Source organism: Bos indicus, chromosome 26 (assembly GCF_029378745.1).
Source record: "Bos indicus isolate NIAB-ARS_2022 breed Sahiwal x Tharparkar chromosome 26, NIAB-ARS_B.indTharparkar_mat_pri_1.0, whole genome shotgun sequence".
Classification (NCBI taxonomy): domain Eukaryota; kingdom Metazoa; phylum Chordata; class Mammalia; order Artiodactyla; family Bovidae; genus Bos; species Bos indicus.
The window spans coordinates 15,964,964-15,980,783 of NC_091785.1; the positions used below are offsets into that span (position 1 = coordinate 15,964,964).

Consider the following 15,820-nt stretch of genomic DNA (forward strand, 5'->3'; position numbering starts at 1 on the left):
AGATGTAGTTATTGTACAGCACGTTGACTATACTCAGTAGTACTGAGAGTAAGTCTTAAAAGTTTTCATCATGAGGAAGGAAATTCTGTAACTATGTATAAAGATGGATGTCAGCTAGACTTATTGTGGTGAGCATTCTGCAATATATACAAATATCAAGTTGTTATATTGTACACAGGAAACTAATATGTTGTATGTCAATTATGCTTAAAAATATAGAAACATAATTTCTTTTTTTTACTGAGGTAAAAGTTAGCAACAGGGAATTGTACATATATTAAAACTGTACAATGTGCTGAGTTTTGATCAGTGCTAACACCTATGTATTAGCCATCTGATCAAAATACAGAACATTATCATTACCCCGTAAGTCCCATTATGTCCGATCCAGTCAATCAAGGTCCATAATTGTCCTAAGAAAATACTTTTCTGATTTCTGTAACTACAATTTTTCCCTTCCCTGCAATTTGTATACATGAAATAACATAATCTTCCAGTTTCACAGCAGCAGTTCCCATAATTTCTGCTATGGAGAAGAATGATACCTGAGCTCTGCCTGCCCTGCATCAGGCTCTTACTCACCAGGAGGCAGTGTTCTTCTGCCCTGATTTATCTCAGGGTCAGGTACCAGGTGACCAGGGGCAATGTCCCTATGCCCTGATTATCTCAGGGTCAGGTACCAGGTGACCAGGGGCATTATACCTATACCCTGGAGCCTGCTGAAACTATTCAAACAGTTAATCTTAAACTTCCTAATCCTACCTATTCTGCCTCACACATTTCTTCCCACGAAAACCAGAATAAAGGCTTCTGCCCATGCTTTGCCTTGTTTCAGCTATGAGCAACAATTTCTTCCTTCACGAAGAAAGGAAGCCTGTCTGTGTGTATTACCACACCTGATTAAAACAAATCCCAGATGTATTTTAACATAAGTAGTTTTTACAAAAAAATTCAGATTTTCTACATATAAATTCATCCCTTTGGTGAACATGGAAATTTTTATCTCTTCATTTTCAGTATTCTTGTCTGTTTTCTCTATTTTTTTCCCCTTCCATATCTCACTCACTAAGACCACTACTTAATGTTGAATAGAAGCAATGAGAGCTTGCTTTGTTGTTCATAGAGTGGTGAAACGTTTTCATGTTTCACCCACAGAGATAGTGCTAACTCAGACTCTATTGAGGTACTTTATCAACAGAGGAACTTTCCCTCTATTCCAGTTTTTCCTCAGGGTTTTTCCATAATGAATGGGAAATTATTTTCTTCCAAATTTCCCCACACCTATTGAGATGAATTTTTTGTTTTGTCTTTTTTATTTAGTTAACAAAAGTGAACTTAAATTTTGTATTTTTTAAGGTGAACTTGCATTCCTGTTGATAAACGCCACTTGGTCATTATGCTTGTTGCTGAATCAATATATTTTAAGACATGACAGTGACTGGTGTGTGATTATGTTTCTGAGTGATGTCTGCTGGCTTTGGTGCCAGGATAATGATAGGTTTCCATAAGACATCAGGAAATTTTCTTCCTTCAACTTGATAGAATTCATGAAGAAGCCATCTGAACTCAAAACTAACTTCATGGGGTTAGTTTTGATTATCAAACCAATTTCTCTGACCAACGTGACTTTTTTGATTTTTCTGTTGGGTCCCGTGTCATTTGTGTGAAGTTTGATACTCCGGGCATACTGGGGCCTGTCCTCAGATGAAGAGTTTCATCTTCTCAACACTCCCTTCTAGGATCTCTTTGACCTGGGTGTCTCTCTAAATGCATTCTGAAATTGTTTTCTTATGAAAAAACTGCCCAGCCTGAATCATTGTTATCCACATGAAGGTGAGATAGATTAGCTGGTCCACCTTTGCAAAAGAGAGCAGTTCTCCCATCGCATCACTGAAAGGACATAAAAGGGCCCCTCTTGCTCAACAGCACCGCCGCTGTTCCCATTACTCATGGGAACAAGTTTGGGCAGCAGGCTGATCCCTAGTCAAAGGCTCTGCTCATGTCGGAAGCTGCCCAGCATCACGTAGGCAGTTTCCAGTGTTGGACTCAGGTACCGATGGGAGCTTGAGACTCGGTGGGGGTCGGATAGTGTGCGATTCTCCAGCCCCACGACCTGGCCGACACCAAGGATCTGTGACACAGCTCCCCTGAAGACACCGACAGCCGCTCTGCCCTGAGTGTCTGCAGATCTGGACCAGATGAGGATCAGTACAGCCTGCTCTGTTGTTTGTAGGGCGGGACTAGCCTGAGCATGAGACTCAAGGCACTCTGCCTAAACACTTGGGCCTGCGGTTGTGCTCTCTGCTTCCACACCCTTCCACATGCCAGCCCTGGGGATACAGCTGAGCCTGTGTCAGCCCCACTGCTGGGCAGAGCTGCCTCCACACCTTGTCCACCAACACCAAGGCCCCCTAGACCAGCTTTGGGGCAATATCCCACTGAGGACATCAGGACATTGTTGTGAGAGAGTGTGTGTGTGTGTGGGTGTGAGACTGTGTGTGTGCGCGTGTGTGTCAGAGAGAGTATATGTGTGTGTGTGTGTGCACATGCAGTAAGTCGCTTTAGTTGTGTTTGACTCTGTGCGACCCTATAGACTGTAGCCTGCCAAGCTCCTCTATCCATGGGATTCTCTAGGCTGGAATACTGGAGTGGGTTGCCATGCGCTCCTCCAGGGGATCTTCCCAACCCAGGGATCAAACCCATGCCTCTTGTCTCCTGCATGAGCAGGCAGGTTCTTTACCACTAGTGTCATCTAGAAAGCTGTAAGCAAAGTCTAAAGACACTGTTTTGAAGAGGGAGTTATACTGGGATAAGTCCATCTTTCCCCTGAAGAGCCTGAGGGTCCCAGTGGCCACCAAGACTCACCAGGATTAGGGCAAAGGCCAGGAGTGATCACCTGAGGCTACCTCCCTCTTCACTGAACATCTATAATCAGTGCAGCATCTTCCAGAGTGCCACACAGCCAGAGGGCACTGGACACAGATGGGTCCTGCCCTGTTGGACTCCCACTCCACAGGGAGCCCTGTTGCCCTCCCTACCTGATCACCACACACTAGCCATTTAAAGATTCAACAGTAATCCACTGAGACCACAAAGTAATTTTTAGCTCTTTCTTGTAACACTGGTGGATAGAAACATTAACAGAGAAGAGCATTATTTTAAAATTTCAAATGTCTTTGTGGATTAAACTGTAGTGTTTAAACAAAGAAATATCTACTGCTTGTTGTCTCTAGATGTATGAAGTAATGTAATGTATAATGCAATAATATTTTATATTGAATCAATCCTGAAACATTAATATCAAGATGAAAGAAAGCAAAACCACTTGCCAAAAATGAGTTATGTATTTTAAAAATAAATACACACATAGTTCCACAATAGTTTGAGGAAGATAGGAAACTCAGCGACATAGACGTCTTACTGGTACATTAGGATTTTTACGACAAGTGTCGTGATGGAAGCCACAGGTAAAACACTTCAAATTTCAGAATGGAGTTGTCCAGGGAAAAACGCCAGGACTCGATGGACAAAAAGGTGGACAAAGCCCCCTTGACGGGGTTCGATTCACAGGGATATATGCAGGCTTCCTGGACTGGACATGAACATCCTCTTGCCAGGAGCTCCCTGCTAGACTCCCAGGAAACATGGGTTGGAAACGGAGCTGCAGGGAGAGCTCAGCCTGGTACATGGCGAGGCGGGGGTCTGAGGAGAAGGAGGCAGCACCCTTGCACGGGGGTTGGGGAGCAAGTAGTCCTTTCCAAATCTCCTTAGGGCTCAACAGATGTCTGAGGAACCACTTCTAGAAGTTCATGTTTCACCACAGGGATTTTCTTTGTCTCAGGTCTTTAATCTCTTCTCTGTAGATGATGACGTTTCATTCAGTTCCCTCTCAAACTATCATGAGGTTTTGGTTCCACAGACAGAGTTCTGTGTGAAGAAGAAATGGTTCCTGACAGCTTTTTTTTTTTTTTTTTTTGAGACCTTTGTTTTCTGTAGGTCTTAAAAAAAAATTATTTATTTTTGGCTGTGCTGGGTCTTTGTTGCTGAACGGGCTTTTCTTTAGTTGTGGCGAGCAGGGGCCACTCTCTAGTCGCAGTGCTCAGGCTTCTCGTTGTAGGGGCTTTTCTTGTTGTGGAGCACAGGCTCTAGGGCATGCGGCCTCAGTAATTGTTGCTCCCGGGCTCTAGAGAACAGGCTCAATTGCGGTGCACAGGCTTAGTTGCTCCTCTGCACGTGGGATCTTCCTGGATCAGGGATCAAACTAGTGTCTCCTGCATTGGCAGGTGGATTCTTTACCACTGAGCCACCAGGGAAGCCCTTCTGTAGGCCCTTAGCTCACGATTCTCACCCTTTACCAGGTCATCTCCTTCAAAACTTCCCACTCATTGCCACTAAGGACCATCTTCTACAGCAGGTCAGTCTGAGATGCTCTTCTTGTTTCTGTTGACAAGACTCAGTCACTTCATTTCCTCCCTCCTTTGGATGTTGATCAGCCCATTTGATTGAGAGTATTTCAGTCTGGACAGCTTCGTGATGATCTGTCAGGTGGGCATTTTCTTTTCTTTTTCGGCTGTGTGGGTGTAGGATGAATTATTCCTGCTATTTTGAATGTCTGAATATACATGTGACTTTGGAGCATCCTGCTGTGTCAACCTGGATTCTTCCAGGTGGGCAACATCCTCTCCATCCTCTGACTCCAGGTTATTACCTACGTCCACTTCCTCCAGGGAAGTGGTCAGGGCTTTGATCCTGAGTCAGCATCCTGCAGGGACATGCCTGGACTCTACACTCAGGCCCAAGAGCTCACAGTGGTGACCCTGACCCAGTCGCCAACAGTACTTTTAATTGTGGTTTAGCCTCTTCCACTTCGTATGATGTTATTTGTTCCATCTCCCAGAGGCTGGATCTTTTGTTGTTGTTGCAGGAACAGAATCAACCATTCTCGGTCTGAAAATTGAGGATTTCCCCCCTATCCCTGTATTTTACTACAATGCATATGATGTTCCTTATCGTAGAGTTAAAGGTATCCAGGTTCCAAGGTATTTCTGCATTTGCATCCTCTTCCCTCACAGAAGGAAACATCAAATATTTTGCTACAACCGCTCATACTGAAGGGCTACTGGCAGATTCCTTGTCTCTGTAGAGAAAGTCATTCTTCAACTACCTGGAAAATTCTGCCTAAAATGAAGTGAGCTGTGAACACCTGAACTGTCATAATGCACTCCACCATCTCCCAGTGACATCCAGGGACAGTGAGACTGTGTGTCTCACTGTCCATGGGTTCTGCCAGAAAACTGTTTAGCATTTGCTACAATTGCTACAGTTACACCCCCTTGCCAGGATGTGGTTCCTCCATACTGGCTCCTGAAGCAGAGACCCCTACAGCTGCTCCCATGGCCTGCTGGACCACTGCACACTGTGGGGATAACTGAGCTGGTTTCTGTCCAGTGTCACTCCTGAGACGGGTAACTGGCTTGAACCATGCCTGCAGAGGGCTGATGAGCAGCATCACAGCAATAAAAAAAATGCACACGCCTTCCACCCCACCTCTGGTGTTTCCTTTCCTTGACTTAAACTGTTCCCTCTGCAGCCCCAGCAGGTCCATCCAACCCTCGGGGCGTACTGTACTCTCAGCCTGGGAAGATCCTCCTCCCATTGCCAGTGTGGGGTCACACCCTTCCTTTAACAATTGTGTTCACTTGCCCCTGTGTTCAGTGCCCAGGGCAGGGCCTGACCAGGATGAAGAGCCCAGAGCTCTGGGCATGTTTGTGAGAGAAATACATGAATAAGCATTTGAATGAATGGAGGGAGGAGAAAGTTATGCTATGCCAACTCTGGAGATTCACACATCATGTTCTGCTGACTCCTCAGGCAGTTAAAACTGGTCGACATAGAATGGAGAGTGATGTAATTAAAAATCTCGAACAAATGCTAATGACAGATGACCATATAACACAGGGGCATCTGAGGTGGCACTAGTGGTAAAGTATCCACCTGCCAAAGCAGAAGATGCAAGGGTTTGATCAAGGGTCGGGAAGATCCTCTGGAGTGAGAAATGACACCACACTCCAGTATTCTTGCCTGGAGAATCCCATGCACGGAGGAGTCTGGTGGGCTACCGTCCATGGGGCTGCAAAGAGTCAGACATGACTAAAGACATATAACATTAATAAAAATTCACCATGTTGGACTATAAAAGATCCTCAACTTGAAAAAAGTTAAAGAGCATAATGAAGATCATTTCCTGTAATTCCACTTCAGGATAATTAAAAACAAAGTGTAAAGCAGAGAAAACAACTGCTTGGAAATTTCAGAACTCTCCTAAATAATATTTTTGAATCTTTAAAATAAACAATATTGCATACTACTTTAAAAACACTAACAACAGATACACTAACGATATGTAGAATAGAGATTATTCAGTGAAGAAAATTCAAGGGCTCCCCTGGTGGTTAAGAATTTGCCTTCCAATGCAGGGGGCACAGGTTCCATTTGTGGTTGGGGAACTAAGATTCCACAGGCTGCCAGGAAACTAAGCCTGCGCACCACAAGTAGAGAAGCCAGCCTGCCACAAGGAGGACCCAGCACAGCCAACTAACTAAAGGGCTTCCCTGGTGGCTCAGATGGTAAAGAATCTGCCTGCAATGCAGGAGACCTGAGCACCACAAGCAGAGAAGCTAACCTGCCACAACAAAGACCCAGCATAACCAAAATAAAAGCAAAACAGAATAAACAAAAAAAAAGAAAAGCCATGCCATTTATTACTTAAAACTTAGTACAAGCATGTCGCAAGGAAACAAACAATAATGTAGCTTAAAAAAGTTAGAAACTGAAAAGGAAATACAAAGAAAACACAGCAGTAAAGAAGTTTTAGCATAATGGGTTTTAGCTCTGAAAATCAGAACACTTGATACAAAAATATAAGAGCTGCTTGCTGCTGCTGCTGCTGCTAAGTCGATTCAGTCATGTCCGACTCTGTGTGACCTCATAGACGCAGCCCACCAGGCTCCCCCATCCCTGGGATTCTCCAGGCAAGAACACTGGAGTGGGTTGCCATTTCCTTCTCCAATGCATGAAAGTGAAAAGTGAAATGGAAGTCGCTCAGTAGTGTCCGACTCTTAGCGACTCCATGGACTGCAACCTACCAGGCTCCTCCGTCCATGGGATTTTCCAGGCAAGAGTGTTGGAGTGGGGTGCCACAGAGTGACTATTGTCCTTTTCTCTGAGGATGCCCAATGAACTCCATGGACTCTTGTCGAAGCTTCCCTCAAAAACAGCTTAAAATCCTATTGGAAAGTACAGGCTCCTATACTAGTGGACATAACAAAAGAAACAGACTCACAGATAGAACAGACGAGTGGTTACCAGTGAGGAGAGGGAAGGGAGGGAGCGGTAATACGAGGGTGTGGGGTTAAGAGGCACAAACTACGATGTATCAAATAAGCTACAAGGACGTGTTGTACAACCCAGGGGATATAGCCAATTTTTATAACTATAAATGAAGTATAGCCTTGAAAAGCTGCACATCACTATATAGTACATCAACTATACTTCAATAAAAAAACAAATATGATGATCTTATGAATGTCTTTGTACAACCATTACTGTTAGTGATGTAGTAATGCACAGGATTCCAGTCACATGTAGCTTCACGACCACTAAATGTTATTTGAGATGGTTCTGGGCTATGAGCTGTTCAATGAAGTCTTTGTCTTCCATCTTCCACTGAATCCACACCTTTTGTTCTATCTAAAGTCTCCCTTTCTTGCGGTGTGTACTTCATTCCATCACGTCTGACAATGACAGAATGAAGAAAGCAACCAAAGCCCCTGTACCTGGAGGTGACTGAGAGGTGGGGGAGGTCAAGTTTTCTCAAGGCTTGACCCCTCAGTTTTCTGAGACTGCCTTTCCTTAGTACCTGAGCAAGTTTCACCTTGGTAGTGATGGAGAGGGACAAATTCCTATCTTTTATGTCTTCTCTTGAGACACCATGATCCTTTGATCTTTGCATCAAATGAGGAGCATCTATTTAGTGTGAGCTTGTTATTCTGTGAACACCCACTGGGGTATGCATTCAGAGAAACTAATGTTTATGGGCTTTGGTGTTTCATTTTCCTAAAATTGTTCTTGAGGCAGCTGTGGTATAAACCACGGTGTACCACAATGGGCATTAGAGGACTATTAGTTCAAATACCAGTTCAGTTCAGTTCAGTTCAGTCGCTCAGTCGTCTCCGACTCTTTGCTACCCCATGAACCACAGCACGCCAGGCCTCCCTGTCCATCACCAACACCCGGAGTCCACCTAAACCCATGTCCATTGAGTCGATGATGCCATCCAACCATCTCATCCTCTGTCATCCTCTTCTCCTCCTGCCCTCAATCTCTCCCAACATCAGGGTCCTTTCCAATGAGTCAACGCTTCGCATGAGGTGGCCAAAGTATTGGAGTTTCAGCTTCAACATCAGTCCTTCCAGTGAACACCCAGGACTGATTTCCTTTAGGATGGACTGGTTGGATCTCCTTGCAGTACAAGGAACTCTCAAGAGTCTTCTCCAACATCACAGTTCAAAAGCATCCATTCTTCGGCACTCAGCTTTCTTTATACTCCAACTCTCACATCCATACATGACTATTGGAAAAACCATAGCCTTGACTAGACGGACCTTTGTTGGCAAAATGAGGTCTCTGCTTTTTAATATGCTGTCTAGGTTGGTCATAGCTTTTCTTCCAAAGAGTAACTGTCTTTTAATTTCATGGCCTCAGTCACCATCTGCAGTTATTTTGGAGCCCAAGAAAATAAAGATTAAAAGATTAAAACTGGTTCAAATAACGGCTTTGTCATTTATTAGCTGTGGGACACTGGACACATCTCGTGTTCTCTATGAATAATTTCCCTTTCCCCATTTGAAAAAGAAAAATTAAAAATTTTTTCTTCTAGTGATATTTTTGAGGGGAGGGGGAGGATAATTTAATGGTTGCTGCTGCTGCTGCTGCTGCTAAGTCGCTTCAGTCGTGTCTGACTCTGTGCGACCCCATAGACGGTTGCCCACCAGGCTCCACCGTCCCTGGGATTCTCCAGGCAAGAGTACTGGAGTGGGTTGCCATTGCCTTCTCCAATTTAATGGTAAAATATGTAAATTTACTTTTAGCTAAGAACTTGATACATGTTTAGACCTTCAAGGTATATGAGTTATATTACCTGGTTTATGTTTAAGAAGCTATAATGTTAGTACGGTACAGTAAAATATTTCAAAAGGCTTTCATTTTCAAGGACAAATATATTAGTATCTGATAAAGCATTAAAGGATAAGCATTTTGTAATATACAACATTTGCCCTCAAAGTCCTAAATTCTCAATTGGTTACTAATCAGAGAATCCAGAATGTTGAGCAACTTTTTGATTAAATCATTTATTAGTTCACTAGTCATCAACCTCCTGGAGAAAACTCACCAGGTTGTTCCACCCCCGACTTGTTAAACTGGAATGCTCAGATGGGTCATTAAAAAAAAAAATGGAAAGAGCAAAACAAACAGCACCATATTTTAATCTTTATCACAGGGCTAAAGTCCCTTCAAAAGAGAGATTAAAGTAGACCTAGCTGACTGTTCACTTTCTGAGTTAGAGGCACAGGTTGAATTAGCAGGGACTGTTATAAAAGCTTTAGGTTTCAGGCTCACAGTCTTCTGAGTAAGAAGAGAAGGCGCCAATGGATCTGGCTGTGGTCCTGGTGCTCTGTCTCTCCTGTCTGCTTCTCCTCTCACTCTGGAAACAGAGCTCTGGGAAAGGGAAGCTACCGCCGGGCCCCACTCCTCTCCCGATTCTTGGAAATATCCTACAGTTAGATGTTAAGAACATTGGCAAATCCTTAAGCAATGTAAGTAGGTTTTATGTTCCTCCAGTGGCTTGCAAAGGGTAAGTAAGTGAACATCTGCTTTAAAAAATATATATTAAAATACATTACAATATCTTAAAATTACTAAAATATGTCATTTTAAAGCAAATACTCCAGTGGAATATTACTTTTTGTCTGTCACTGTCAAGAAGAGTGGAAAGCATTTCTTGAGTAGAGAAACATTTAGGTCTCTGTATAACTGAATCAAAATGATAACGTGGCAAAAGATTGGAGTATTGCTTCTCTTCTTTGTTTCACCACATTTGCTATGATTTTTGGCTGAAGATAAATGATAAGGGAAGTGTTTTGTGATTAGCGATGTGATCAAGAAGTCATCAATTATATAAACTGCACGTTTTGTTCAGAATAACCATGAAAATTTAACTTCTGTGAAGAAGTGAACTATGCCTGATGTTAAGGAAATAGCTTGGGATCAGGACAAATATGAGTGAATGAAAGGAAAAAGTCATTATTCAGAGCCAGCTGGGGTGGTAACAAAATCCTTTTGGATTCTGCACAAAGCTGCTTTCTTCAAGACACGATGCTAGATGAAAGTAATTGTTCTTTCATGAGCTGCTGCGTGTCCTGGCACTGTCTCTGTGATGCTTGCTTGCTTCCTGTCAGTAATAGCAGCGGATCTTAAATTGGGCTGGGCATTTGAATCACTAAGGGTGGTTTTTAAAAATGTAGATTTCTAGTATTTATTACTGCTGAGTCAGAATTCCCATGGGATGAGCTTTACAAGTGATCTAGAAGCAGTCAGTTGTATATTGGTTCTGAGGTAGGCACAGGGGTTACCAATAAATGTCTTAGGCACTACAGGGCAACTAAGCCATGTTGAAATTTGGGTCTTCTCTTTAGTAAAAATTTCTCTAAAGAAAACATACAGATGGCCATAGACCCCTGAAAAGATGCTCAACATCACTATTAGGGAAATGCAAATCAAAACTACAGTGAGATATCACCTCACACTGGTCCAAATGGCCTAAATAATGAAAAGTCTACAAATAACAAATGTTGGAGAGGATGTACAGAAAAGAAAACATTCCTACACTGTTGGTAGGAATGGAAACTAGTGCAGCCACTATGGAAAACAGTATGGAGGGTTCTCAGGAAACTAAAAATAGAATCACCACATGATCCAGCAAATCACTCCTGGACAAAACACCCAGAAAAACTATAGTTCAAAGAGATCCAGAGATCAAATTGCCAACATCCACTGGATCATGGAAAAAGCAAGAGGGTTCCAGAAAAACACCTATTTCTGCTTTATTGACTATGCCAAAGCCTTTGACTGTGTGGATCACAGTAAACTGTGGGAAATTCTGAAAGAGATGGGAATACCAGACCACCTGACCTGCCTCTTGAGAAATCTGTATGCAGGTCAGGAAGCAACAGTTAGAACTGGACATGGAACAACAGACTGGTTCCAAATAGGAAAAGGAGTACATCAAGGCTGTATATTGTCACCCTGCTTATTTAACTTCTATGCAGAGTACATCATGAGAAATGCTGGACTGGAAGAAATACAAGCTGGAATCAAGATTGCCAGAGAAATATCAATAACCTCAGATATGCAGATGACACCACCCTTATGGCAGAAAGTGAAGAGGAACTAAAAAGCCTCTTGATAAAGGTGAAAGTGGAGAGTGAAAAAGTTGGCTTAAAGCTCAACATTCAGAAAACAAAGATCATGGCATCCGGTCCCATCACTTCATGGGAAATAGATGGGGAAACAGTGGAAAGAGTGTCAGACTTTATTTTTCTGGGCTCCCAAATCACTGCAGATGGTGACTGCAGCCATGAAATTAAAAGACACTTACTCCTTGGAAGGAAAGTTATGACCAACCTAGATAGCATATTCAAAAGCAGAGACATCACTTTGCCAACAAAGGTCCATCTAGTCAAGGCTATGGTTTTTCCAGTGGTCATGTATGGATGTGAGAGTTGGACTGTGAAGAAAGCTGAGCGCCGAAGAATTGATGCTTTTCAACTGTGGTGTTGGAGAAGACTCTTGAGAGTCCTTTGGACTGCAAGGAGATCCAACCAGTCCATTCTAAAGGAGATCAGCCCTGGGATTTCTTTGGAAGGACTAATGCTAAAGCTGAAACTGCAGTAGGTTGGCCACCTCATGTGAAGAGTTGACTCATTGGAAAAGACTCTGATGCTGGGAGGGATTGGGGGCAGGAGAAGAAGGGGGTGACAGAGGATGAGATGGCTGGATGGCATCACTAACTCAATGGATGTGAGTCTGAGTGAACTCTGGGTGTTGGTGATGGAGAGGGAGGCCTGGCGTGCTGCGATTCATGGGGTCACAAAGAGATGGACACGACTGAGCGACTGAACTGAACTGAACTGAACTATTACATCTCCATTTCTGCATATGAAGTGACTTGTTCCAAGTAATTCCCAGGTAGTAAAACACCTAGAATTTGAACTCTAAAGCCATGCTTTGGTGACTGTAAGATTTTCTAGAACAAATCTGATTGTAAACCATTTTGTGTTTACGCTTCACTAGATCCTCAGGGGGAAAAGGGGTGCTTACCTTGATTTTTCAGATTTTAGAAACATTTCCGGAGGATCAACTTGTCTAGTGAATGTAGAGCTTAATTTAACTAAAGTCTTGATTCCAAACCCTTTAAATCTGACCTAAAATTTTTTATCCCTTTTTATCTTTCAATATACGCATATAATTGTCCTGTATTCTATCTTGTTGGCTCCTTTCCAGTTCATCTCAAATTGCAATCTGCCTGGGGACAGAATTTGAAACTTAAAACTAAATGTTTATAAATTTATAAAGCATTGCTACCTTTTTTACTAAGCAAAAAAAAAAAAAAAAAAAAAGTTAGGAGTACATTTAATTCTATGGAACCCAGGAAAGGGACTTGAAAACTGAATAAGAAACTTTCTGGAAAGTCAAGTACTGACTTCTGTTCTCTTCTTTGAAAAGAAACTATTAATATTTCTACCATAATTTCTAATGCCAACTATGGCTTCCTTTAACATTTCTCCTGTTTTAAGGAGAACTATATTAGCTTCCTAAACAACAAAAAAATCCAGTGAGATATACACCTGATATAAAAGTACCCATAGTTTCTTATACTGTCTCTTTTTCACTGTTCTTGTCTTCAAAAACAGAAAGAAGGACAGGATAGGAAAAATAGCATTTAGGCTTTAATGTAAAGTAATTATTAAAAGAGATTAGCCCTGGAAATCATACTTCTCTGTGGTAGCCCTTAACGTTTAAGGATCAGGAAATAAAATATCCCACTATTACACAAACAGAACCAACTTATATAAATAATGAAATTACTCACCTGTGAGCCCTAGAGTATACTCCCTTCTCTGTGGTTTGATTTACATAACGGAAGAATGTAAGTTCGTCTGTCTTGAGAATGAATGAAGGATATGTTTGAACCACTGAAGGGAGTTTTCTTAATGGCTGAAGCCATTTTATAATGTAGAAATCCCTTTTTCCTATTTTGAGTAAGAAAGGCCATTCTTAATATGGTGTCCAACAACTAAAACAATCTGAGGATTTGTTACTTGTCTGTGATGTAAACTGACTCCCCCTTCCCTTACCATCCGCTGCCCTCGGGGACTCTTTGGTAGGCGTTTGCTTTACAGCATGCAGGGGCTTGCCCAGTGACTCAGTGGTAAAGAATCCACCTGCAATCAAGGACATGCAGGAGATGCCAGTTCGATCCCTGCGTGGGGAAGATCTCCTGGAGGAGGGCATGGCAATCCACTCTAGTATTCTTGCTGGGATGATCCCCTGGACAGAGGAGCCTGGTGGGCTGCAGGCCATAGGGTCGCAAAGAGTCAGACACAACTGAAGTAACCAAGTACACAGCATGTATCTAGGACGCTTGTTCCTAGAACTGGCTGCCCACTGCCGCTAGGAAGTCTACCAGGTGATGCTTCTGGTGTCAGGTCGAGTTGTCCGCCACCTCAGAGCTGCTGGTGGTCTATTAGTGAGGAGCTGCTGGTGATCAGCCGCCCGGGCTGGGATTCCAGACTCAGGACGAGCACATTGCTTTGCACTTGATCCACTTCCAGCACCTCGTGCTCAGTGGTACCACCGCTCAGGTGTCCCAGGCTCCCACTGGCACCTCCCCCCAGTGCAATCGCTTTGTGGCCCAATTGGTGATGGGCACCGCCATCTTCATGGTGTCCTGTTACAAGTTGCTGCTGCTGCTGCTGCTAAGTCGCTTCAGTCCTGTCCGACTCTGTGCGACCCCACAGACTGCAGCCCACCAGGCTCCCCCGTCCCTGGGATTCTCCAGGCAAGAACACTGGAGTGGGTTGCCATTTCCTTCTCCAATTCATGAAAGTGAAAAGTGAAAGTGAAGTTGCTTGGTTGTGTCTGACTCTTAGCGACCCCACGGACTGCAGCCTACCAGGCTCCTCTGTCCATGGCAGGAGGAGCATTTTCATTTTCTCCATCCATTTGCTAGCCAAGAGTACTGGAGTGGGGTGCCATTGCCTTCTCCACTGTTACAAGTTACTGAATGTAATTCCCTGTGCTGTATGGTAAGCCTTGTTGCTTTTCTGTCTCATGTATAGTAGTTTGTATCTGTTAATCTCTTACCCCTAATTTGTCCCTCATCCACTTTGGTTACCCACAAATTTGTTTTCTGTGTCTGTGAGTCTGTTTACAATTTGTATATAGATTCATTTGTATTTTTTAAAGATTCTCTATATAAGCGATATCATGTAGTATCTTTCTTTTTCTGACTTAGTTCAGTTCAGTTCAGTCGCTCAGTCGTGTCCGACTCTTTGCGACCCCATGTATTGCAGCATGTCAGGCCTCCCTGTCCATCACCAACTTCCAGAGTTCACTCAGATTCACGTCCATCGAGTCAGTGATGCCATCCAGCCATCTCATCCTCTGTCCCTCTTCTCCTCCTGCCCCCAATCCCTCCCAGCATCAGAGTCTTTTCCAATGAGTCAACTCTTCACATGAGGTGGCCAAAGTACTGGAGTTTCAGCTTTAGCATCATTCCTTCCAAAGAAATCCCAGGGCTGATCTCCTTCAGAATGGACTGGTTGGATTTCCTTGCAGTCCAAGGGACTCTCAAGAGTCTTCTCCAACACCACAGTTCAAAAGCATTAATTCTTCGGTGCTCAGCCTTCTTCACAGTCCAACTCTCACATCCACACATGACCACTGGAAAAATCATAGCCTTGACTAGACAGACCTTTGTTGGCAAAGTAATGTCTCTGCTTTTCAATATGCTGTCTAGGTTGGTCATAACTTTTCTTCCAAGGAGTAAGCATCTTTTAATTTCATGGCTGCAGTCACCATCTGCAGTGATTTTGGAGCCCCCCCCAAAATAAAGTCTGACACTGTTTCCACTGTTTCCCCATCTATTTCTGACTTAGTTCACTAAGCTTATTCTCTAGGCCCATCTGTGTTGCTGCAACATTTTATTTTTTTTTTTTTTTATGGCTTAGCAATATTCCATTGTATGTATATACCACATATACTTAAGCCATTTATCTGTTAAGCGCACTTGGGTTGCTTCTATGTCTTGGCTATTGTAAGTAGTGCTGCTGTGAACATTGGGATGCGTTATCTTTTTGAATTAGAGTCCCATTTTTTTTTTCTTGGTATATACCCAAGAGTGAAATTGCTGGATTATATGGTAGTTTTATTTTTAGTTTTTAAAGGAATTTCCACACTGTTCTCCTTAGTGCTGCACCAATGTACACTCCCACCAACAGTGTAAGAGGCTTCCCTTTCCTCCACACCCTCTTCAGCATTTAGCACTTGTAGACATTTCGATGATAACCACAATGGTACCTCATTGTGGTTTCAATTTTCCCTTCTCTAATTGTTAGTGATTTTTTTTTGATTGTTAGTGATTTAAAGAATCTTTTCATTGCATGTTGGCCATCTGCAGGTGCTTCTTCAGAGAAAGGTC

The 15,820-nt window shown here is 43.0% G+C and overlaps 1 protein-coding gene across 1 annotated transcript in view; it reads left to right on the forward strand.

Moving 5' to 3' along the window:
• Positions 1–9,585: 9,585 nt before the first annotated feature.
• LOC109553186 (cytochrome P450 2C18-like) overlaps positions 9,586–15,820 on the forward strand; it is a 41,420-nt gene continuing 35,185 nt past the window's right edge. Inside the window, exon 1 of the mRNA XM_019953167.2 lies at positions 9,586–9,875. Within this exon, the coding sequence (XP_019808726.2) occupies positions 9,708–9,875 (168 nt within the window). The 5' untranslated portion in view covers positions 9,586–9,707. The remainder of the gene's footprint in view (positions 9,876–15,820) is intronic.